Consider the following 23,863-nt stretch of genomic DNA (forward strand, 5'->3'; position numbering starts at 1 on the left):
GTTTACGCAGACAGGGTCTTACATGTTCCCATAGCACACTACATGAAGGTGTAGTCTTCTTATTGTCAGTGATGTAAACACGCACGGAAAGCTCTGCTGTCTGGTAAAGTACGAGCTGCACACACGTCAGCCATTGCATTTACACATTAGCAATTTGTTCATCTTGACCGCTATTAAGAACAGGAGGCACATCCATCCTCCCCGACAGCAACTGGGTTTCTCTTGTCTCGAGACGGACACACCTTAAAACTGGCTCCATTGTGTTATTATTTCCCTCTTGAACTTCAGCCATGGCAGCTGATGTAAAGAGATGCTGTACCTTTTCCTTCTCCTATCTGCATGACTAACCATAACCCAAAACAAACACAGACAAAGAAAAGCTCGACCCAGGCAGCTCCCAGCATGGGGCATCCATGGGCCCTCATTCCCCTGTGCTCTCTGGGGAGACAGCCCCAGCCTCAGCCTCCTATCAGCAGGTGTCTCATCCACCCCACTGGTAGAAACAAAGAAGGCATGACAATCTCCCTGGTGGTCCTTGTGATCTCCTTCAGGGAGACCTGGGGGACTGGAACCAGCCCCCCCCACCTCCTATGCAAGAAGCAATGCCGCAGCAGACGATTCTGTGTCTGCTACCAGCCCAGTTTCCTGCAGGCTGCAAATGCTGAGGTCTGCACACAGAAATGCGCTTGAACTAATGAAGTTGCTCCCAGGTTTCTTTGCTGGTAAATGCATTCTCTTCAAAAGCCAATCCCCCCCTCCCCCCGCCCGCTAAATAGCAGCTGAGAGGAAAAGGAGATTTTGTGTCAGCGTATCAGCGTTTCACTTCACATGTCTGTGTTGAACTAGTTGCCTCCCCTCTCAGTAGCTTTTCCTCCCTCCCCTCTTGGGCTTTGCTTGTGAGGAGTTTGAAGATGTGCGGGGTCAGAGAGGGGGTCAAGTCTCTGCTGCCAAACCAACCCTTAAGCAAGGCCTTGGGCAGAGGCGTTTCAGTGGGCTCAGCTCTTTCCTGCAGTAGTTCAGTAGGTCCCCTTCCACAGGGGGAAGACGCTCTCCAACCCCGCTGCGGGTAAAAGCAGTAATTTGGAAAGCTTCTGGCCACCCTTGGGACACTTAGGCAGCAGCCGCAGCCTCTCTTCCGGCTGTGCCTCTCTCCTGCTTCCCTCTCCCCTCGGCACAGGAAATTGTGCTAGCCTTCAAGGTCATCTTCTGCTGAGAGGCCTCCCAGCACAACTCCAGGCACACTAGGAGGAAGATCCGTCCCCAAGAGCTGCGCGGCTCATGGGGCTGCCAGCCTCCCACTGGCCTACTGCTGTGGTGCTCACTTGAGGACACCACTCATCAGGCTCCCCAACCACAGGACATGCTCCAGAGAGCATTTCTAGGGAGAGACAAAGCAAGGCAGGCCACTGGCTCTGGAGCTGCCTTCCTCAGCTTCTAGGAACAGCCCTGCAGGCCTCAGCCCCATACTCCCAGGTTCCCATCCATGACGACATGTCACACCCTTCTCTCTCCCTCCCTCCCTCCCTTCCTTCCTCCCTACCTCTTCCCTCCCTGGCCCCCACCACACCCACCAGTCCATTTCTCCCCACACCCCCTTCACCTCTGCAAAGGTCTCAGGCGGTGGCTTTGGGCTGCAGAGAGGCACCTGGAGGGAGGCTCTCATCCTGTTCTTTCCCATCCCCAGGAAGTCAGGGGATGCTCTACCCAGCCCCTGAGCTCTGGGACTGGGATGCCTGCCACCTCCAGATGCCATGGCTGCTCAGCTGTGCCAGGCTAGGGATGTAGCTGAGCACACTTACTCTTGCTGGGGACTCTCCAGGAGGGCTTCCACTTTCCCCTCCTCTCCTGACAGAGGGGGTTTAGCCTTTTCCCACCTCTCCTTCTTTTGCTCCTGTCTCCTGAGCTGGGCTGGAGGAAGGGGAGGGTCCAATTCCCAAGTGTCAGCACTCCGGATTCCTAGCAAACACGACTGCAAGCACAGGGGCTGTTTCCCAGTGAACAGCCAGCAGGGGTGGTGCAGCAGTCCCGGGCAAACCTGGACAGTCACCGCACCTTGCCCCTGTAGGACGTCTGAGCCAGCCCAGAGTTTCACTGCAGGTTTCAGTTGGACTCCTCTTCTCATTTTGATCTCACCCGTTGACATCACAAGCGAATGGAAGGAATCGCACAGCTCGTGCACAAACACAGATATATATGTGCTCGTCTGCACACACGTATGCCCATACACATACGCACACATGCACACTGACAACATGCACACTTACTTGCTCACCTGCAAAAACGTGCGCGTACAGAAACACATGCACATACACACACAGAAATGCACTTGTTCACACACACACTGGCAGACACTCACTCTCACATGTGTGTTTGCAAATGCACACACAAATGCAGACAGACAGGCACAAATATGCCCTCAGGCACAGACACATGCATATGCACATGAGGAAGCACAGCCTCTCCCCACACTCTGAGAACCAGGACTCCACCGGCCAGCTCTCTGCCTCTGTGCCCCTGACAACTTTCAGCAAGTCCTTGAAAGCTCAGTGCCAGGAAGGGAAATCAAGTGCTGGCCATCCGTGGTGGATTTAATGACAGCAGAGGGCTTTTGTGGGTTGGACAGAAGTAGTTCAACCGGTTGTGTTCTCATTAGAGGAAAGAGAGAAGGCGTATTGGGGTCCAAGCTGCAGGGTCTTTTTGGGACATTCACCCTCTTCACATGCAAAGTCCGTGCATGAGGCACAAAGTTAAAGCTAGAGACAAGCCCTATTGCTGGAGCTCCAGGGGTTCCCCACCTAACAACTCAAAGTAATCCCAAAGTCTGACAAGATCCAGCCCACCCCTGCTGATCGCCATAGGGCAGTTGTGGAGGTCTGGGCCCAGTTCCAGCTTCAATGCAGGGAGAGGTGCTGCCCTGACATGCTCACAGGGCAGCAAAGGGTTGTGTGTCTGGGGTGAGCCAGATGGCCTGCAGCTGCAAATGCTGAGGCTGGGACACCAGAAAGGAAGCTGGCCTAATGAAGTTGCCTTACGATAAATACCCTCTCTTCAAAAGCCAAACTGATATTAATTAGCAAGTGGCATCAGGAGGAGATTTCAAACTGCCTGGGCCAAGCCCTGACATCTTTCAGTTAGTCTAGCTCCTTAGAGCTCTTGGAGCTGCACTGCTGAGAAGCCTGTCTCCGCATCTGCTTTTAGCACTGGAGCAGTCTCCAGAGCCGCCGGAGTGGTGGCAAGAGGCTGTGCCCAGCACTGCACAGGCACCAGGAGGACAAGCCTTGTGCCCTGAGAGCCTCCCAGAAAGGCTGGCATTGTCCAAGGCTCCTCACCTGGCCTCGAAGGCTCCTATTCAGGTCCCCCCAACTGTGACCTGCCTCCCTTGGAAGGAGTCCAGCTCCTAGCTATGCTCTGCAAGCGCAGCATCAGGAAGCAAGGTGCCAGCCAGGCGGGTTTGTTAGAAAGCTTCTCAGAAAGCAGCTGCAGCATTGCTTAGGCTAGAGTCAGCTGCTGCAGTTAGTCACTGGGCAGCCATAATAGATGTGTACCGCGTGTGTAAAAAGCAGGCCTGTGTCAGGATTTTCCATCATTGGCTGGTGAGCTTGGCAGGTGCTGCTCTGATGGACCGTTACTCCTTGTCCTGTCACTACAGGCCCTGGTAAAAAGTCTTTCTCCATCTTTCTTGCAAGCCCCCTTTATATATTGAAAGACCACAATGAGGTCTCCCTGGAGCTTTCTCTTCCTCTGGCTGAACAACCCCAACTCTCTCAGCCTTTCTTCATAGGAGAGGTGTTCCAGCCTTCGGATCATTTTCGTAGCCATTCCCTGGAAGGCCCACTTTAGCAGGTCCATGTCTGTCTTTATTGGGAACCCCAGAACTGGGTGCAGTACTCCAGGCGGGGTCTCATGAGAGCAGAGTAGAGGGGGAGAATCACCTCCCTTGACCTGCTGGCCACGCTTCTTTGGCTGTAGCTCAGGCTGTAGCTCAGGCTTTCTGGGCAGCAAGCGCACATTGCTGACTCATGTCCAATTTTTCAACCACCGGTATCCCCAGGTCCCTCTCTGCAGGGCTGCTCTCAATCCCCAGTCTGTATTGATACTGGGGATTGCCCCAGCCCGGGTGCAGGACCTTGCACTTGGTCTTGTTGAACTTTGTGAGGTTCCTATGGGCCCACTCCTCAAGCCTGTCAAAGGCCCTCTCGATGGCATCCCTTCCCTCAAGAGTACCAACTGCACCTCTCAGCTTGGTGTCATCTGCAAACTTGCTGAGGGTGCACTCAACCCCACTGTCTATGTTATTAATGAAGATATCAGATAATATTGGTCCCAGTATGGACAGGACAAGGGCTAATGGTTTTAAACTGAAAGAGGGTAGATCTAGGTTGGACATAAGGAAGAAATTTTTTATGATCAGGGTGCTAAGACACTGGAATGGGTTGCCCAGAGAAGTTGTGGATGCCCCATCATTGGAGGTGTTCAAGGTCAGGTTAGATGGGGCTGTGGGCAAGCTGATCTAGTGAGAGATGTCCCTGCCCGTGGCAGGGGGGTTGGACTAGAAGGTCTTTCAAGGTCCCTTCCAACCCAAACCATTCTAGGGTTCTATGACAGGCCCGGGCAGGCCCGACAGGGGGCGCTGCTGCTCTGCTCGCCGGGGCCACCTTGCCCCACCCAGCCCCTCCCAGGCCCCGGGACCCGGGGCGGTTCCCCTGCCGCCAGGCATTGTCATCAGCATCAGCACTGGCACTGGCATCAAGCATCGGCATCGGCATCGGGCTTCTCCCCTGCTTCTCCATTGCTTCCCCCCAGGGGATCTCTGCCGGTACTCGGAAGCCATCCCACAGAGTCAGGAGTTTGAGCTCAACACAGACAGGAGACAATGATGTAGAGGTGACTGAAACCTTCAGGCTTTCTCCATCGGTTCCAGACCTATGCTGGTAGGCTGTTGTAGAGGATTTTCCTCTGCACCAAATGCAGAGCCTTTTGGTGTGCAGGTGAAGGCCCGTAGCTGGGAGGGAAGCTTGGACCCACCCTGTAAAGACACGTTTGCCAAGGTCACTTCTCAGAGGCGGTCAGAAAGAGAATTGCTGGGTTGCCTAAGGGGTGGAATGTCTGAGGTTTGCTGAAGCTGAAAGCCGTCCACTGACCGGAGAGTTCTCTGTCCAGCTGTTCCCCAGGGAAGCCTGTATGGGTCTAGTAGCTCACGCAACTCTTCAAAGTCCACGTTCTTGGGCTCTCTTGCCTTGCATCTAGCAATTGGCTGAACCTTGAGCCTGCAATATCACACTGTTCAGATACATGGATCAGCCTCTGGTAGCTTATACCTTGGTAGTGAGGTGGAGAATGAGCCCAGTGAGAGAGCTGCTGAAGTGATAGATAGATGGATAGGGAGCCAGGCAAAGCTGAAATACCTTCCTGGCTTTACAGATCCTGTGCAGAAGGAATTTGTGCTGCCGTTCCCACCAGAAGCAGCCATGCAGGTAGGACACAACAAAACAGAACTTTTCTCCAAAGGCCTGAGTGGAGAGCAGCCAGTCCCGCTGGGGACAGGCACCTTTCAGCTTCTTGCTGTAGCTTGGACCGTGTTGGAGGCAGAGGTTATAGGTCAGAGAGCTGGGAAGGCAGGGGATGCCTGGTGGCCAATGGCTGAAGGTGAGTCAGCCATGTGCCCTTGTGGCAAAGCAGACCAGCTGCACTCTGAGCTGTCTCAGCAAAAGTGCAGCCAGCACACCCAGGGCAGTGAGCCTTCTCCTCTATTTGGCACTCGTGAGACCATGCCTGGGGTCCTGTGTTCAGTTTGGGGCTCCTTGGTGTGTAGGAAAGGTATGGACATGTGGGAGTGAGTCCAGCGGAAGCCCCCAAGGCACTCAGGGGGCTTGAGGACATGACACGCTGAGAGCCTGAGGGAACAGGGCCTGAGGAGAAGGCGGCTCAAGGGAGACCATATGGGTGTCTACAACTACGTGCTCCGAGGATGTGGAAAAGATGGAGCCAGGCTCTTCTCAAAGTGCACAGTGGCAAGACAAGAGGCAACAGACACAATTTGGGAAATTTTGTTTAGACATTAGAAAGCCTTTTTATTTTTCACTTATTTTTGACCCTGAAAATCCTCAAGTACTGGAATGCACTGTCCACAGATGTTGTGCAGGCTCTGGCCTTGGCAATTTTCAAGACTTGATGGGCACAGCCCTGACCAGCCTGATCTGATGAGACCTGCTCTGAGCAGGGACGTGGAATGGGTGATCTGCAGAAGTCTTGTCTAACCTAAATTATGCTATGGAAAGAGCAAAAATAGTTTGGCAGGTTGGTTTGTTAATGGCTAGAAGCAGGGAGAGGACAAATGCAGATGCAACTGGTTTTGAGGAAACTGAGAATGGAAGGGTTATGGTCAAATGGAAGGACTGTTTGTTTGTTTTTTTCCCTCAACGAGCTTTTCAGAAGCTGATGTATGAGATGGGATGGGCAGGGTGGCAGGAAACTTCATTTCTTGGTTCCTGAGATAACTTTTTTTCGCTAGAAGGAGAAAGTCCACAGTGCCTGGGGCTCTGAGTGGGGCAGTCGGTGTCTGCAGGGTTTGGGGGTGTTGACCATTGTGTTTGTGAGAGCCGCAGCCTTGCAGTGTGCGGACAGGAGCTTGGGGCTAGACACCGTGCAGGAGCCAGGAGAGGCCAACCCAGCCAAGGGCTTGAGGATGGAGAGAGAGGAGGCACAGGCATCAGGGAAGGAGAGACTCCCAAGATGTTGCACAGGAGGATGTGTCAGAGAGGTTGGTCACCAGGTGCAGGCCTATCCCCCTTTTACCCCTCCCTCCCCTTGGAATGGCAGAAGGTGTTGTCTGCAGGAGCAACACAAGTCGCTGCTGGAGGAGAGAAGAGCACAGCACAGGCATTTCAGGTGTGCTAAGAAGAAGCATTTTCTCCTCCCCATTTCCTTCTTTGTTCCCCTTGCAGAGTCATTTCCGGCAGCTGTGCTCTCTTGGGGCTCTTGGTGGGGACGTGTGGGGTTTTTGGGTCTCTCTCACACAGGCAGGAGGATCGGTCTCAGCATGCACCTCGGGTATCTCATCCTCGCTGCCTTCCTGAGCCAACCACTGGGTAAGCACTGGCTTTGACTGATGGTATGATTCCTCTTCTTCCCAGGAGACCCTCACCCCCTCAACAGTTCTCTGCAGGGAGCTGCTCTTGAATTATGGGCAAAGGTTGGGAAACATCAGATCGCACAGGTGGTTTTGCACCTGCTTTCTCAAGATGCTGTTACTGCTGGCAAACAAAAGAAGAGAGTGAGAAGAAACAGCTCCTCTCCTGATCATCTTAGACCCCTTGCCTTCCTTTTCTCTTGCAACTCTCCACCTCTCTGTGCCTCTCTCTGCTGATCTGTCTGGGCCCAGTGTTTCACAGACAGATCATTGCAGAAGCTCTTTTCTGTCTCGGCAGTACACATTTTCTGACTTTGCAACCCAAACGCACAAGACTTTTGAAAGCTGATGCAGGGACGTGAAAGCTCTCTCATCCCACTCACATTCTTAGGGTGTCCCAGTCTCTCTCCTGGCTGGCACATGTCATGCAGTATGCCCCGGCTTTCCATTCCTCCTGCATGTCCGTAATGCCAGGGCTTCCTTTTCCCTCCCTTGACCTCGGAGCCTTCTGAGAGGACAAGGAATGGGGAGCAGGATGAAACATCTTTGCAGGAGTTCCCATGGTCCCTCACCCTGCTGGAGGTGTCCTGCAGCCAGCACAGGAGGGCCAGGCACTACAGGCTGTTCCCTGGAGACTCCAGGCAGCACAAGAGTGGAGACCAAAGACCTGGGTGAAAGCACAGCTCTCCTCTGGGGGTATCCCTGTGGGAGGTAATTGGCATTATTGTGCCGTGGGATCCACGCTGAGCTGAGATCTCAGACGTCCTGCCCAAAGACACCCACCACCTTGCTCTTCCTGTCCACAAGGCTCTTGCTGCAGCGCAAGGGACAGGGAGCCTTCTCCACCAACACTTTGCAACCCCTCGTTTTGCATCTTGGAGCCTTTCCCTGCACAGTCGCTGACCCTTGCTTTCTTCCAGGCACCATGGGGCAGACCACCGTCACCCAGCAAGAAGGACAAGTCACAGTAGAGGAGAAAGACACCTTCCAGACCACCTGCACCTACCAAAGCTCCAGGCCTAATGCCCTGCTTTGGTACCAGCAGAGGAAAGGCCAAGGTCCCCAGCTGCTCTCATAACAGGCAGCAGCTGGCCGCAAGCCGAGCGGCCATCTCACCACATCGCTGAACACCACAGGGAAATACAGCCTCCTGCAGCTGGAGGAAGTCGAGGTCTCTGACAGTGCCTTGTACCTCTGTGCTGTGCAAGACACCCTGGTGCAGGGAGCTTCCTTGGCTGTGCAAGAAGCCAGGGGAGGGAGGGCATGTGGCTGTGCAAGGCTGAGCTTGGGGGAAGGGGCGCTCAGCTCTCTCCTGGCAGCGCTGCTTGCCCTGTGCACCCACAGCTCTGCAGGCCGAGCTCCTCTTCCAGGAGAGGACAGTGTCAGTGGCTGGAGAGGCAGGAGAAGGTGGTGAAAGAGTCTCAGCTAACCCATGGTGAAAACCCTCATTTGCACCAGGGGTTTTGTGGTTATTCTGCCCAATGGCTTTGGAGAGGTGATGGGCAATGCGGGAGGTTGGGAGAGCTTGTGCATTGCTTCCTTGCTGCTGTTCTTTGCTTTATGGATTTCTCTACTGCACTTTGCTTCCTCAGGTATTCCTGCAGGCCTGTCTCTTAGAGTACCTGCTCTGGGATGTGTCCCTCCGAGGTCAGAGTTCAAAGTAAGATTAAAAAGATAAACAACATGCCATGTGGCAAGGCTCCTTCCTGGAATTACAGGATTACAACAATTTTGGAAGATACTCAGAACTACTCTGTGGACCCTCCAGTTGCTGCACGGCCATGTGCTGGGATCTGGAGGACCTGTTCTCCCCAGTGCACTCTGCCGGTCCTTGGAGTCCTCCTCAGGCCCTACCTCATGGGCTTCCCCCAGCGCTGCCTCATTTCTTCTGCAGTGGGACCATGCTGGACAACTGTAGCCAAGAGCACAATGGGAGGGCAGACCACCAGGCAGAGGTGGGCAACAGGCCCTGCCAGGAGAAGAGCCAGCTTTGAGGAAAGCTGCTTCGTGCGTGCGGGAAGGCCAGTCACTGCAGAGCAGCCATGGGGGCTTGGGCACTGGCTGCTGTCCTTGAGGCTCCGTGTGTGGTGGGAGCTGGGGGTGTGCAAGAGGCATGAGGGCCCTGGTGTGTGGCCTGGGCAGGCTGATTTCACCATCAACCTGTGAGTCACCTTAGCCATGCACATCTGTGTAACTGCTGGGCTGTGCAGGGAACTGTTTTGGGGGGTGGAGGGTGTATAGGTGACCTGTCCTTGCTGTCCTTGCCCTTGGGTGCAGGCCATGCCCTGTCATTCTGGAGAGAGGTAGGAGGATGAGGAGGGAAAGGTGAGGCTGTTTTCAAGGCTTTTTCTTACATCACAGCCACTCCTGCATCCTTTGGGGCCATCTTCTGACGGAGCCTCTTTTCCCAGCACAGGGCTATCCAAAGCAGGAAGAATTCCCTTCAGCTGCTTCAAGGAGGCTGCTGCCTATCTCTTAAAAGAAAAGCCCCCTCAGCCAAGTTCCGGATACTCTCCGAGTCAGACCATCACCCTTCTTCCCCCTCTCAAACAGCACCATGACCCAGCATAGGATGGAGGAGCACACATCTGCACAAACAGAAAAAGGTCGTCGGGAAAGGGCTTCAGACTCACCTGCTTCCCAAGGAGAAGGAGGCAAGAGAAGAAGTTGGGCTGGCTTTTGTGGCGGCCCTGACCTGCCCCAGGCCCAGAGGTAGCCTCTACGGAAGTGGCAATTTTCAGAGGTGCTCCTGAGGAAGGGAAAACATCCCAGCTAATGACATAGGCTGGGTGGTTGTTTTCCTGACGACCCCTGTTCATATCCTGGATAATGCCATACCCATTCCCTCATGGAGGCTTCTTCTGAGGGCTGGGATTGAGAGGCCCCAGGGTTTGCGGGGCAGGAATGTGTCAGTGCCCACAGAAGCCTCAGCTCAAGTGCCGGCTGGGTGCAGTGCAGGCAAGGGATGTTGGCCTGGGGCACACTGGTGGGGTTGCCTGTGGCCGCGTTGACAGGAAGGGGCCCTGCAATCCTTGGCTGGTCAGCCAAGGGCTTCCTTGCGTGAGGACGTGCCATGTCTTTCTCTTTCTCTCCCTCCCAACAGGGTCATTCCAGCGATCACTTGTAGGCTGCAGATGGGCTGCACTGCTGGGTGTCATAGACTCTTTTAATCTTTTACCCATGAAAGTAAGCAGCCTTCCCCAGGCTTTGGATATCAAGAGCTGCAAAGGTTATTTGCCCCAGTTTTTAGACACTGCTCAAAATCAAAGTTATGAGGGTCCTCTACTACCACCGTGTTATTCTGGGGTGGACAGCATGATGCTTGAAGAGAAAATCACTTCTTGGCATGGCACAGAGATAATCAAGGGAAGACTTTTGCCTTGCAAAACACCGGAGTTGCGATTGCCTACAAGATGTAAAAATGTTGAGGGAGGTCTGCAGTTTGCTTAAGTATTCCCTACCTGATCCTCTCCTTGCAAGAGTACATCTCCCTTGCTCTCAACTTCCTCCCTGGTTTCAAGGACCTAGCATTCCTAAAGATGGATCTTCCTCGTAAAGATTGAGGCAAAGAAGGCATTCAGCACCTCATCCTTTTCCGTGTCCTGTGTTGTCAGGCTGTGCAGCATCAGAGAAGGCCCAATCATTCGGCTGTGGGACCACATTTCCCCTAGCCTTCCTTTTGCCACCTGTGTCCTTACAGAAGCCCTTCTTGTTGCCATTGACATCTGTTGCTGGATTCAGTTCCAGCTGGGCTTTGGCTTTCCTAACCTCATCCCTGCATGCTTGGACAGTGTCTCTGTGTTCCTGCCAGGTTACCCGTCCTTACTTCCACTTCTTGTGTGCTTTCTTCTTGTGTTTTGGTTTTGCCAGGAGCTCCTTGTTCATCCACAGTGGCCTCCAGGCATGCTTGCCTGACTTTCTGCTCATTGGGGATGGTCTGCTGTTGAGCTTGGAGGAGGCGATCCTTGAATAGTAACCAGGTTTCTTGGGACTCTCTTGCCTTCAGGGCTATATCCCAGGGGACACTTCCGAGCAGCCATTTAAAGAGAACAAAGTCTGCTCTCCTGAAGGCCAGGGTTGTGAGTTTGCTCTGTAGCCTCCTTGCTCCTCTCAGGATCCTGAACTCCACCCTTTCCTGATTGCTGCAGCCCAAGCTGCCTTTGACCTTCACATCCCCAACAAGCCCTTCCTTCTTGGTGCATATGAGGTCCAGCAGAGCACGTGCCCTCATTGGCTCCTCTATCACTTGCGTGATGAAGTTGTCAACTATGCACTCCAGGAACCTCCTGGCTTGCTTATGTCCTGCTGTGCTGTCCCTCCAGCAGATATCACAGTGGTTGAAGTTCCCCATGAGGACCAGGGCCTGTGAATGTGAGGCTGCTCCTATCTGCCTGTAGAGGGTCTCATCTGCTGGTTCTTCCTGGTCAGGTGGCTTATAGCAGACACCCACTACAATGTCACCCTTACCTGCCTTCTCTTTAGTGCTTACCCATAAGCTCTCACTTGGCTCGTCATCCATGCCCAGGCAGAGCTCTATGCACTCCAACTGCTCTCTCACAGAAAGGGAGCCATCCCACCCCGTCTCCGTGATCCCAACATGATTGTAGGCCTGCAACTGCACACAGATCTCTACTCCTCGTCTTTATTCCCCATCCTGTGTGCATTAGTGTACAGGCACTTGACAGAAGCAGCCCAGCATGTTGCCTTCCTAGAAAGGGTTTGGGGGATTTTGCCACAATGATGCCTTGTAGGCACTTCCTTGCTTACATGCAACTGCTAGAGGTGACCCTGGTTCAGCCCTCTTTTCTTGATCTTGTGATCCTTTCCTGGCACATTGCCCCAGGCCCTTTGCTCATCAGCCGTGTCCATCACTCCCTCACAGGGCTGCTGGTTACTCTCTCCCTCCCCTGTCATTCCTAGTTTAAAGTCCTCCTTACTGGCAAAGGTAACTTTGCCCCGCTTGGTGAGGGCAATCCCACCTCTCCTGAGCAGATGCTGATCTGCAAACAGGGTCCCGTGGTTGTAGGACCTAAACCCCTGCCACCAGCTCCAGTTCCACAGCCAAATATTGACCTGCATTATCAGTGCCCTCCTCCTCACACCCTTTGCCCTCACCAGCAGGATTGAGGACAACACCACCTGGGCCCCCAGGCCCTTCACTACCTTCCCGCAGAGCTCTGTAATCACTTTTGATACTCTCCAGGTTTCCCCTAGCAGTATCGTTTGTGCCCACAAGGAATAACAGCAGGGGGTAGTAGTCTGAGGGCTAGCGAGCTTCAGCAGTCCCTCCACAACATCCCAGACCTGGGCCCCTGGCAGGCAGCAAACCTCTCTACATGATAGGCCAGCTTGGCAGAGTGGTGCCTCTGTCCCCTGCAGCAGAGAGTCACCCATAAGGATCACTCACTGCTTCCTCCTGGTGGCCGTGCATGGCTTAGGGTCCTTTCCTTCAAGGCACATCTGGCTCCTCTTCAACTTTGAGGGCAGTGAACCTGTTTTGTAATTGTAAGCCCTTAGGTGGGCCAGGAGCCTTCTGCTCGGTGCCAGAAGTCACCAGCTTCCATCCTGAGATTGTTCCCTGGGAATCTGCTTTTGAGGGCTTTAGAATCCACAAGTGGTGGTCCGGTTTTAAGAACCACCTTACAAAAGCACAGGAGCAGGTAGTTCCTTTGTGTCTCAAGTTAAGCAAGCGGGGCAGAAGACCAGCTTGGCTGAACAGGGAACTCCTCATTGAACTCAAGAGGAAAAAGAAATTGTACGATCTCTGGAAGGAAGGTCAGGCTTCGCAGGAAAATTACAGAGCTGTGGTTTGCATAAGCAGGGAGAAGACAGGAAAGGCCAAAGCTCAGTTAGAGTTGAACTCAGCCAGCGTTGTGTCAGACAACAAGAAAGGCTTCTTGAAGTATGTTAATAGCAAGAGGAGGTCTAAAGAAAACATTGGACCGATATTTGTTGAAGATGGTCGCCTGACTAATAGCGATGAAGAAAAAGCAGAGGCGTTCAAGGCTTTTTTTGCCTCATTCTTTAATAATACTGATAGACCTTGGGCTGCCCGGTCCTTTGAGTTGGAGGACCACGACTGTGGGAACAGTGACATTCCATTTGTGGACACTGAAACTGGACGGGACCAGCTCTATCAGCTGAATGTTCATAAGTCCATGGGGCCATATGGGATTCATGCCAGAGTCCTGAAGCAGCTGGCGGACGTTACAGCAGGACCCCTCTCGATCACCTACCAAAGGTCTTGGGAGTCTAGGGAGGTCCCTGCTGACTGGAAGCCAGCCAATGTTATTCCTACTTACAAGAAAGGTGTGAGGGAAGACCCAGGAAACTACAAACCTGGTGAGTCTAACCTCAGTGCCTGGAAAAGTTATGGAGAAGATCATACAGGCTGCTATTGAAAGGCATTTAAAGAACAATGCAATCATCAGTCAACACGGGTGCACAAAGGGCAAGTCCTATTTAACTAATTTGATATCCTTCTATGATGAGGTCACCTGCCTAGTGGATGAAGGGAAGGTGGTGGATGGGGTTTTTCTGGCTTTTAGTAAGGCTTTTGATAGTGTCCCTCACAGCATCCTTCTGGACAAGTTGTCCAACTGTGGGATGAGCAGGTACACAGTGTGCTGGGTGAAGAACTGGCTGAAAGGCAGGGCTCAAGGGGTTGTAGTGAATGAGGCTGCATCTGGCTGGCGACCGGTCACCAGTGGTGTTCCTCAGGACTCAATTCGAGGGCCAGTTCTGTTCAAGACTTTTATCAATGCTCTGGATGCAGGAGTTGAATGCGCCATGAGCAAGTTTGCTGACGATACCAAACTGGGAGGTGCTGTTGACTCTCTCGAGGGACAAGAGGCCTTGCAGAGGGATCTAGATAAATTGGAGCACTGGGCAATCATTAATGGCATGAATTTTAACAAGTCCAAATGCCGGATTCTGCCCCTGGGACGGAGTAATGCCAGACACAGTATAAACTGGGAGAGGAGTGGCTGGAGAGCAGCCCTGCAGAAAGGGATCTGGGGGTGCTGGTTGACAGCAGGCTCAAGAGGAGTCAGCAGTGTGCCCTGGCAGCCAAGAGGGCAAACCGCCTCCTGGGGTGCATCAAACACAGTACAACCAGCCGGTCAAGAGAGGTGCTTATCCCGCTGTATTTAGTGTTGGTGCAGCCTCACCTTGAGTACTGTGTGCAATGCTGGGCCCCACAATTTAAAAAGATGTCATGCTGGTTTATTTCTATCATGTCAAATACACCGTACACGATCATATTAACAGTGTCAGTCAAGACCCCTGCAAAGAATTCATGTACAAGGACAGGTCCACAGAATTTTTCACCTTTTCCTTTCTGCTGTGGTTTCTTAAAATAGCAGAGATTTCTGGGGCCAAAAATGCAGCTTCACTCTATCCTTCCCAAAGCAAAATGAGACATGCTTGTTCTGGTCAGTCTTTATCAATGCTGATTGTGTCAATGTGCTGAAGGTTCACCAACACCTACTGTGGCTTATCATATGTCCCTGGCATGATCTTGTTATTACGGCCAGTCAGGACACACAGAAATAAAGGAACCACAAAGTCCCTGACAAGCTGGTGCTCTACAAGGCCTGTGTAGAGGTAGAGTGAGTTAAACCTTCTGGTGACATCTACCACAAAGGGAAATTTCTTTGCAGCAACACCTGGAGAAGCCCTCAAAATATGTATCAGATTTCCAGTTGCAGAAAAGGGCAAGGCTTTTCACCCATTTTGAGCTTTGTTTTCTTTGGATGGGGTCATAGACCAGGCCCACTACTGGAGAGTCCACAGCTGAAGCTTTATTGTGGGGGTTAATGAGATGGTTCATATGTTCCATCAACATGGAGAAGGATGGATAATAATAGCCTTTCTGCAAGGCCTACTGCCATGACTTCCCCTGCAGTGCTATTTCAAAGTTGGTGTCTTCGTTGATGTCATTCCAGGGTCCTCACCAGCTATGCAGGAATGATAGAATCATAGAATTATGAGATGGTTTGGATTGGAAGGGGCCTTGAATCATCATCATGTCCCTGCCATGATCCCAGTGGACAGCTCTCACTAGATCACGTTGCTCAAAGCCCCATCCAACCTGACCTTGAACACTTCCGACGACGAGGCACCCACAACGTCTCCGGGCAACCTGTTCCAATGTCTCACCACCCTCACTGGAAAAAATTTCTTCCTTAAGTCCAATCTAACTCTACCCTCTTTCTCTTTAAAGGTGTTGCCCCTTGTCCTGCCACTACAGGCACTGGTCAAAGTCTCCTTCCCTCTTTCTTCTAAGCACCCTTCAAGTATTGAAAGGCTGCAGTAAGGTTTCCCTGGAGCTGAACAACCCCAACGCTCTCAGTCTTTCTTCATAGGAGAGGTGTTCCAGCCCTCTGCTCATCTGGAGGGCCCGCTCTAGCAGGTCCATGTCTTTCTGGCACTGACGACTCAGAGCTGGATGCAGTACTCCAGGTGGGGTCTCACAAGAGTGGAGTAGAGGTGGAGAATCACCTCCCTTGACCTGCTGGCCACGCTTCTTTTTATGCAGCTCAGGATAAAATTGGCTTTCTGGGTCGCAAGCACACATTGCCGGCTCATGTCCAATTTTTCATCCACCAGTATCCCCATGTCCTTTCTCTGCAGGGCTGCTCTCAATCCATTCATCCCCCAATCTGTATTGATGTTGGGGATTGTCCCAACCCAGGTGCAGGGAAGTCCAAGGAAACTCCGAGCCTGTGTTCTGTGGGCAGAGTCTGGCATTGCTGGCATTTGTTAAGGGATGTAGGGAGCGCGGCCACCTCGTCCAGCTGCTCTGGCCCAGGATCCTCCTGCCTGGCTGCTGGAGCCCAGCCTGGTGTCCTGGAGACCCGGGATCTCTGCCCAGGCTGAGGGGCACAGCTGCCACTTTCTATGTCTGCAGGTTCAACCTGTAGCGAAGCGGAGACCATATCTCAGAGCCACACAGACACACACAGACACAGACACACACACAGACACACACACTGAAACAGACGGTCACACAGACTGCCACAGCCAAGGCACTGCTGTCAGCAGCACCCACATACAGGACCCACATAAAACACAAGCACAGACAGCCATATCCCCTCCCCCTCTGGGGCTGGCAGGGACAGGAGGTTACTAGTGAAGGCACCCACACAACGCTCTCTGGGTTCACACGCACATGCACTTTTGCAGATCCACCCAGTACTGGCACTGCTGCTCTGTCCACCCGGCATGCCTGCCCACATCCCAGGCCCCTGACCTGCCCCATGGGTCTCCTACTCGCCTCAAGTACTTCATGATCGTACACTCTTGTGCGGTACACAGCTATCTGTCACATTGTCACAATTTCAACTATGATGAAAATTTCCTCTGTGAACATCTTTCATAACCTTTCTCAATCCTCTCATTTGTTGTAGACACCCTGACGTGATCTCCCTTTCTGAGCAGAGGCGCAGATTCTTTAAACACACCCCTATATCTGGTTTTCCAATCCCTTGCAGAGTTCAGAGTGTTCGCATCCACCAACCTGGCTCTGATAGCTCTGTGGAAGCTCTGATGGTAGCCCTTCATAATCCTGAGCTCTCACAGAGACCCTGGGCCAGGGGCCAAGCCAGAGTTGGGACCCACAGTTGCATTGGGTCTAGGTGGGCTTGGTCCTGATGCTCGTTGCCCCTGTCTAAACACCTGACGCCACTCTGCCTCCCACAGAACCTGGCCTGGGGAGAGGTTCCCCCAATCCTTACCCAGCAGGGAGGAATCACTCTGTCCTCCATCCTGTGGTCCTGTGGTGCTGGTGGTGTGTGGGGTCTGTGTAAGGGCAAACCCCCACACCACAGGGCCCCAGGTCTGCAGATGTGGGAAGACCCCGGCCTGTGTGTGGGGAGGAGCAGTGCTGCATGGAGCACAAGGGCCACTTCAGCCCCAGGTCTCTGGGAATGCTGAAGGAGCTTGGTGCCTGGGGGAAGGCACCCCAACGTGTGCCCTATGGTTGGGTGATGTATGCCCAGTTCCATTCAGGGACAGCTCATGGATCCCGCTGAGTGCAGAATGAAATCCCACTGTCAGTGGCATGTCTCTGTGGAGGTGGGGTATCTGTTCTCAGACAGCACCTCTGTGGACCAGAGCTGGGTTGTGGCATTGTGGGGCTGTAGAAGGGCCTGAAGAAAGCTGCTCCTTGCTTGGGGAAGACAAGGCACCAAAGAGCATCCGTGTGTGGCTGGCCACCCGTCACTGACCTGGGCTTGCCTTCACCCTTCACCTGGCTTCACAGGGACAGGGGACTCCAGTGTGTGGCCTGCTGTAGCTGATACCAGTACTAACTTGTGAACACCTCAGCCCTACACATGTAGGCAACAGGTGGACCATGCCTGATGCTGTGCTGAAGGGTGATAGGGCTGCACGGGGAAGCTGTCCCTGCTGCCCATGCCCAGGCATGCTGGCCATGCTGACCCCTAGATCGGCTGATGGAGGCCGGGGGCAGGTGGAGTAGGGACTGTGGGCCATCCCCAAGGCTATTTATCCATTCCCAATTTCTACTATTCTTTGGGAACACACTAGGGTTGTCTCCCTCACCTTCAGGAAGCAGTGCCTGAAAGAGGGCTCTTTGCAGTGTGTCCAACCCTCCAATGCCTCTAGGAGTGATGAAGGGTCCCCCTGTGTCCCCACCTAATTCCCCTCCAAAGCAATGGCTTTCTCCCTCGGCAGTCAGTATACAGATGAAAGACAACCTAAGGGACACAGGCAGGGTTGCAGCAATTTTTAATGAGTCTAAAGAGGGAAATGAGGTCACTCCAAGTGGAGGCCCCTGTTGCGGAGGAGCACGATCAGCCAGGAATGTGTTTCCCTTTTCCTGTGGCAGAGTTCCACAGGGCATCTGTTGACCTGCCCGGCAAAGGGAGACAGGCTAGCAGGTCCCTCCAGCCTGGTTTCTGGAGTCCTCACAGCAGGCTTTGATGCGAGCACAAGACAACAAAGAAAAGGGAGAAAAAGGGTGAGTGGAAGACAGGAAAGGTAGACATTGGCCATGTTTTCAGAGAGCCCAGGTTGGCCCCTTCCAGACTTGCCCTTGCAGGGCAAGCCAGAGATGACCAACTAGTCCGAAAAGAATGGCCTGAAGTTTGATCCTTTGTCCAGCAGCATGTTCTGAGTTCCTGGGGGTCCTTAGGGGAGGCCGTTGCCAGCATCTTTAGCAAGGGCGGCATCTGCTGCCACAGTAGCGGCTGCTGATGCAGGAGAGGTCACAGCACCCAGAGGTGATGGGCACTCCATCACAGCTGAGGATGCTGCCAGCAGCAGCGGAGGTGGAGGAGCCCACAACGGTGTTCTGCGGGAAGGAGCTGAGGATGGGGCCGGGCAGGGTCACCACCACGGGAGAGGGCTGGATGACGACGGTGGAGTTCTGGCACTGCCTGACACAGGGCTCATTGCAGCTGTTGGCCAGAGGGGTCGGGCCGCAGGGCTGGCAGGGCTGGCACTGGTTGTAGCAGGACATGTCTTGGATGCCTGAGGTGCACCTGGGAGAGAGGGCAGGGAGGAAGAAAAACATGGGGATGCATGAGGAGCAGCCTGTCACCACTCCATGAAGAAGCCAAAGAACATGCAGGGCCAGGAGATGGAGGCTGTGCAGAGATGTATGAGGGCTTCTTGGCCTTGTCCTGCCAGGGCCCAAAAGGAGCCACCAGCTCCTATGCAGCTACTGCCTAGCCCCTGAGTGCAGAAGCCACCTCAGTACGGTCCCAGCTTCCCTCCATGCCTAACCTTCTGCTCACTTCCCTCTCCCATGACAAGCAGCCCCATGATCTGGCATAGAACATCAGCTGAGAAGTCCATTGAAGTGAGACCTCCTTTTTGAGAGAGCAGAGAAGGAGAAGGGGCTTGAGACTCACCTGACTGCCAAGGAGAAGGAGGCAAGAGAAGTGGATGAGAGAGCGAGGAGCTGGGCTGGCTTTTATCATGGACCTTTACTGCCGCAGGCTGCCAGAGGCATCCCTTGTAGAGGTGATTATTTTCTGACAAGCTCATCTTGAATGCAAAACATCCCAGCTAATGCTATGGCTGTGTTTTGGCTTCCTCAATCACTGTCTTTTCATTTCCTGCTTTATGCCAGGCACATTCCCCAGTGAAGGCATCTTTTGCGTGACAGGATGAGATGGCCAAGCATTTCTGGTGCAAAAGACGTCAGCGTGGGCAGAGAACTCATCTCACATGCTGGAGGACTCCACTAAAGGACACTCAAGATAGACTAAACAGCTGGCTTAGACAACACACAAACACACACCCACACCCACACACCCACACCCCTCCCAGACCTCTAGTCATCTAGAGTTAATTGAGAAGACTCAAGACACCCAAAGAGAGGCTATCTACACTGTCCAGGGCCACCGCACAGGTCTTGGACTTGACAGAGTCATCTTCTGCAAGTCCTGTTTCCAAGGGTTCAGTGTGGCTGAGGGAAGATTCATCTGCGCTCGGTGAGAGCAGGAGATGCAGCTGATGAGAGTAATGTGCCTAGCTTGAGCCCATTCACCCCCACAAAAGCCCTCTCCCTGCTATCTGTCTGTCCCTGAGTACTGTGGACATGGATATGGGCTTTAGGCATGGGATGGAGTTGCTTGTAGGCTCTCGTAGGACAGCCTGTGGCTTCACTTCTGATGGCATGATGAAGCAAGCCATGCACACGTGACCAGGTAGGCAGGCCCTGCTGTGAGCTTATGCTAGCTGGGGAGTTCAGAGGCCACCACTGGTCAACTGCAGGATCAGTGTCTCCAGAAAGATGATTTGTCCCATTTACCGTGCCCGTCTGCTTTGGGATGGGATAAGTCCCATGTGTGAGCTGATGTCTCTTCACTGACTGTGGGAAGAGTCTGTAGAGTCTGAGAGAGCGGGTCCAGAGGAGGGCCATGAAAATGATGAGAGGGATGGAACACCTGTCCTATGAAGAAAGGCTGAGAGAGGTGGTCTCATTCAGCCTGGAGAGGAGAAGGTTCTGGGGAGACCTCCTTGTGGCCTTTCAGTACTTAAAGGGGGCTTAGAAGAAAGAGAGAGAAAGATGTTTTACGAGGGCCTGTAGTGACAGGACAAGGAGCAATGGCTTTAAACTGAAAGAGGGTGGAGTTAGATTGGACATAAGGAAGAAATTTTTTCCAACGAGGGTGGTGAGACAGCGGAACAGGTTGCCCAGAGATGTTGTCGATGCCCCATCATTGGAAGTGTTCAAGGTCAGGTTAGGTGGGGCTTTGAGCAAGCTGATCTAGTGAGAGATGTCCCTGCCCGTGAAGGGGGATTGGACTAGATGGTCTTTCAAGGGTCCTTCCAACCCAAACCATTCTATGATTCTATGATTCTATGAATTATGCTGGGAACAAAGATGGCTCTGTGAGGTCCTTCCCTCCAGGGCAGTGAGTTTGGGCTGAAAGAGCCTCTCCACGAGGATGTCTTTGGAATCTGAGTTGGTCCCACAGGGCTGGAAGGACATATCCCCTGATGGCAAGTGACGTTACCCTGGGTCACTCTGGTGGGGCTCTTTGAAGTGTCATTCTTGGGAAGAAGCTCCTGCCATTCTCAGCTGGAAGCCCAAGGGTTGCCATGTATGAGGACATGCCACGTCCAGTCCATCTCTTTCCTTCCCTCCTCAGCTCATCCTGATGTCCTCTTGCGGTTTTCTCCCCAGGTGTGTGCATTGTGCTGCTAGGTTTTGACCCCATCCTGCCTAACACTGCCCTCAGGAAAAAATTCTGCCTTGTTTTACCTTCTTTCCTCTCTGTGCAGTCTGTGAGTACACAAACAATGCCATGGACATGTCTGGGGCTTTGTCCTTCCCCACAATACTCTAGCCCTGCTGCGGTTGTCCCCACATGTCCTCAGCAGAGTCCATGCTTGCTTGTTTTCCTGCGTTCTTCCCTTGTGTGCTTTTGTGAGCAGCTGTGTTTGTGTGAATGCACGTGGGAGCACAGCTTTGTGTATACTTCCATGTCGGTGTGCATGAGCCTGTGTGTGTGTGTCGTTGTGTGGGCACCAGGCACCAGCCTGCTAGAGATCTGTCCAGGCAAGAGGCACTGAAATGCAGCCCCTGCCTCCTAAGCCCTCCTTTTCCTGCCCTCCAAAGCTCACACTCTGCTGCTGCCGATTTCAGGCCCCAACAAGAATGGTTTCACTCCCATTTTGCTCTGTAGTTTGAGTGTTGTCGTGGTTTAACCCCAGCCGGCAACTAAGCACCACGCAGCCACTCGCTCACTCCCCCCATCCAGTGGGGTGGGGGTGAAAATCGGAAAAAAACCTCGTGGGTTGAAGAGAGTTTAGTAGGACAGAGAGGAAGGAAAATAATGATAACGCTAATAATAATAAAAAATGACAATAATAATACTAAAGAATTAGAATATACAAAACAAGTGATGCACAATGCAATTGCTCACCACTCGCTGAGCAATGCCCAGTTAGTTCCCAAGCAGCAATCCACCCCTCCCAGCCAACTCCCCCAGTTTATATACTGGGCATGATGTCATATGGTATGGAATATCCCTTTGGCCAGTTGGGGTCAGCTGTCCTGGCTCTGTCCCCTCCCAACTTCTTGTGCCCCTCCAGCCTTCTTGCTGGCTGGGCAGGAGAAGCTGAAAAATCCTTGACTTAGTATAAACACTGCTTAGCAACAACTAAAACATCAGTGTGTTATCCACATTATTTTCCTACTGAATCCAAAACACAGCACTACACCAGCTACTAGGAAGAAAATTAACTCTATCCCAGCCAACACCAGGACAAGTGTAAACAATATTGGGAGTGCCTCAGCATGGCTGGTAGTCCCCCTCCCTGCCTCTCCAGGCCAGGACACAGCTGCTCTCCCCAGTGCTAGATGGTTCAAAAGGATGGGCTTTGCTTTATGGGCAAGGAGAAAGGCTGAGGAACCCTGCCGACCATGTGCTGGCCATCCCTGAGTGGATCTGCTTCCAATGCAGTGCCGGTGGTGTCTGGGGTGGGACACAGCCCCCTCTCGTGTCCAAGCCAATGCCAAATGTACTTCTGCAGCTCATTGGCCTGCTGCTGTGACACGCAGGGGCTGAGACCTTGGACCAAACAGTTACTGAATGAAAGGAACATGGAGCCTGACATTGCTGTGCTCTGAGTAGAAGGGACAGACCCTGGGGCTTTCACAGGGAAAGCCAAAGAAATGGTGACTGCCTTGGACCTCAGCCCACAAGGACCTTCATGCCCTGCATTGGAATCTCAGTCTGAGCACCCAGCAACTGCCCCTGGGAGGCAAGGGACACTGGATTCGAGACAACAACCCCCAAAGCCTGCTGCTGTCCCACAGGGGTGTCCAGAAGGGACCCTCTTTCCGACAAGGGCTGTCCAAGGTGTGTAAAGTTCCTGAGCCCATCTCCCCTCCTGAATGTCTGCCTGCCTGGGCTCACGTCCAACTTGGAGACAGTGCAGCCAAGGCTTCCCCCCTTCCCTGTAGTGATCTTGGTGACATCATTACCAGGGAGCTCTTCTGGGAGAGCTCAGCTAGGGCTGATTCCCCTCTCTGTGGAGCTGCTTCTGAGCTGAGACTCTAGTGTCGTTGAGGGCAAACCTCATTGGTTTCTCCTGAGGTAAGAGGCACTGTGGAGAAGGGAAGGGCAGGGTTCCTTGTGTACCTAGAGTTTAGCAAGACCTTTGACAGCCTCTCTCATACTTCCTTTATGACCAAATTGGAGACAAATGGGTTCATTAAGAGGATGACAAGGTGGGTGGAAAATTGGCTGGACTACCAGGCTCAAAGTGTTGTGACCAGTGGTGCAAAGCCCAGCTAGAAGACACTCACTAGTGGGGTCTCTCAGGGATCAGCAGGAGCACCAATAGTCTTTAATGTTTTCAGGAACGCCGCAAGCAGTGGGAAGGTCGGCACTTCCTGCAAGTCTGGGGATGACACCCAAGCACAGGGAACAGGCGGTACACTGATCTCTGTTTGCCAGATTGTTCCCAGCAGGTCCAGGAACTACCTGTTGAAAGGAAACAGAGAAGATGCACTAGACTGTGGAAGTCCTCTGCGACAGGAGTACAGGCAATGAACAGCTGCTGGAACATGGGCGGTTCTAGTTAAGCAACAAGCTAGAAGAAATAGTGAGACCTGGAATGGATTTCCCTGGGAGTTTCTGCAATCTCCATCCTGGAGCAGCCTGCTCTAATGGGAACTGTTCCAAGCGAATGTTTGATCTAGGTGACCTGCGGAGGTCCCTTCTACCCACGTTCTGACACTGATTTCCCACACCCCTGCCTCCCTGACTCCTGCATGCCCATGGGCAACCTTGTCCTCACACTCCTTCTGCCACACAAGCTTTAGGCATTCTGCTGGGACTGCGAGAGGCCGCTGAAGGGAGGCTCTCAGCCTCCTCTCTGCCATCCGCAGGGAATCCGTGGCTGCTGTTCCCAGCCTGACTCGCAGACAGCTCTGGGCAGCTGGTCCACTCTGGGTGAGGGGCCCTGCTGCTGTCCCAGGCTGCCCCTGCTGTACATGCTTCTTCTTGCTGGGGTGGCCTTGCTGGAGGACGGGGAGTCCAATTCCAGGAGACAACTGTGCCCGTGCAGAGCCCCTGAGCACTCTCAGCCCGGGCGAGACCCCGAGCGGCGGCGGCGCAGGGCTCAGCCCGGGGCGGAGCTGGCGGCGGCGGAGAGGAGAGGGAACAGGGAGGGGAGGGGGAGAAGGAGAGGAGGGGAGGGGAGGCGGCGCGGCGGCGGCGTAGCAGAGAGCGGGCTGGCGGGGGC

General features: G+C 53.3%; 1 protein-coding gene and 1 pseudogene across 1 annotated transcript; one reads left to right on the top strand and one right to left on the bottom strand.

The window, feature by feature from the left end:
• Positions 1 to 7,039: 7,039 nt before the first annotated feature.
• On the top strand, positions 7,040 to 8,793 carry LOC127026647 (T cell receptor alpha variable 1-2-like; annotated as a pseudogene).
• Positions 8,794 to 18,308: 9,515 nt separating this feature from the next.
• Positions 18,309 to 18,614, bottom strand: LOC127026648 (feather keratin Cos2-3). The gene has a single exon (XM_050911994.1). The coding sequence runs from the start codon at positions 18,612 to 18,614 to the stop codon at positions 18,309 to 18,311; it is 306 nt and encodes a 101-aa protein (XP_050767951.1).
• Positions 18,615 to 23,863: the final 5,249 nt, after the last annotated feature.

This window comes from Gymnogyps californianus, chromosome 28, assembly GCF_018139145.2.
Source record: "Gymnogyps californianus isolate 813 chromosome 28, ASM1813914v2, whole genome shotgun sequence".
Classification (NCBI taxonomy): domain Eukaryota; kingdom Metazoa; phylum Chordata; class Aves; order Accipitriformes; family Cathartidae; genus Gymnogyps; species Gymnogyps californianus.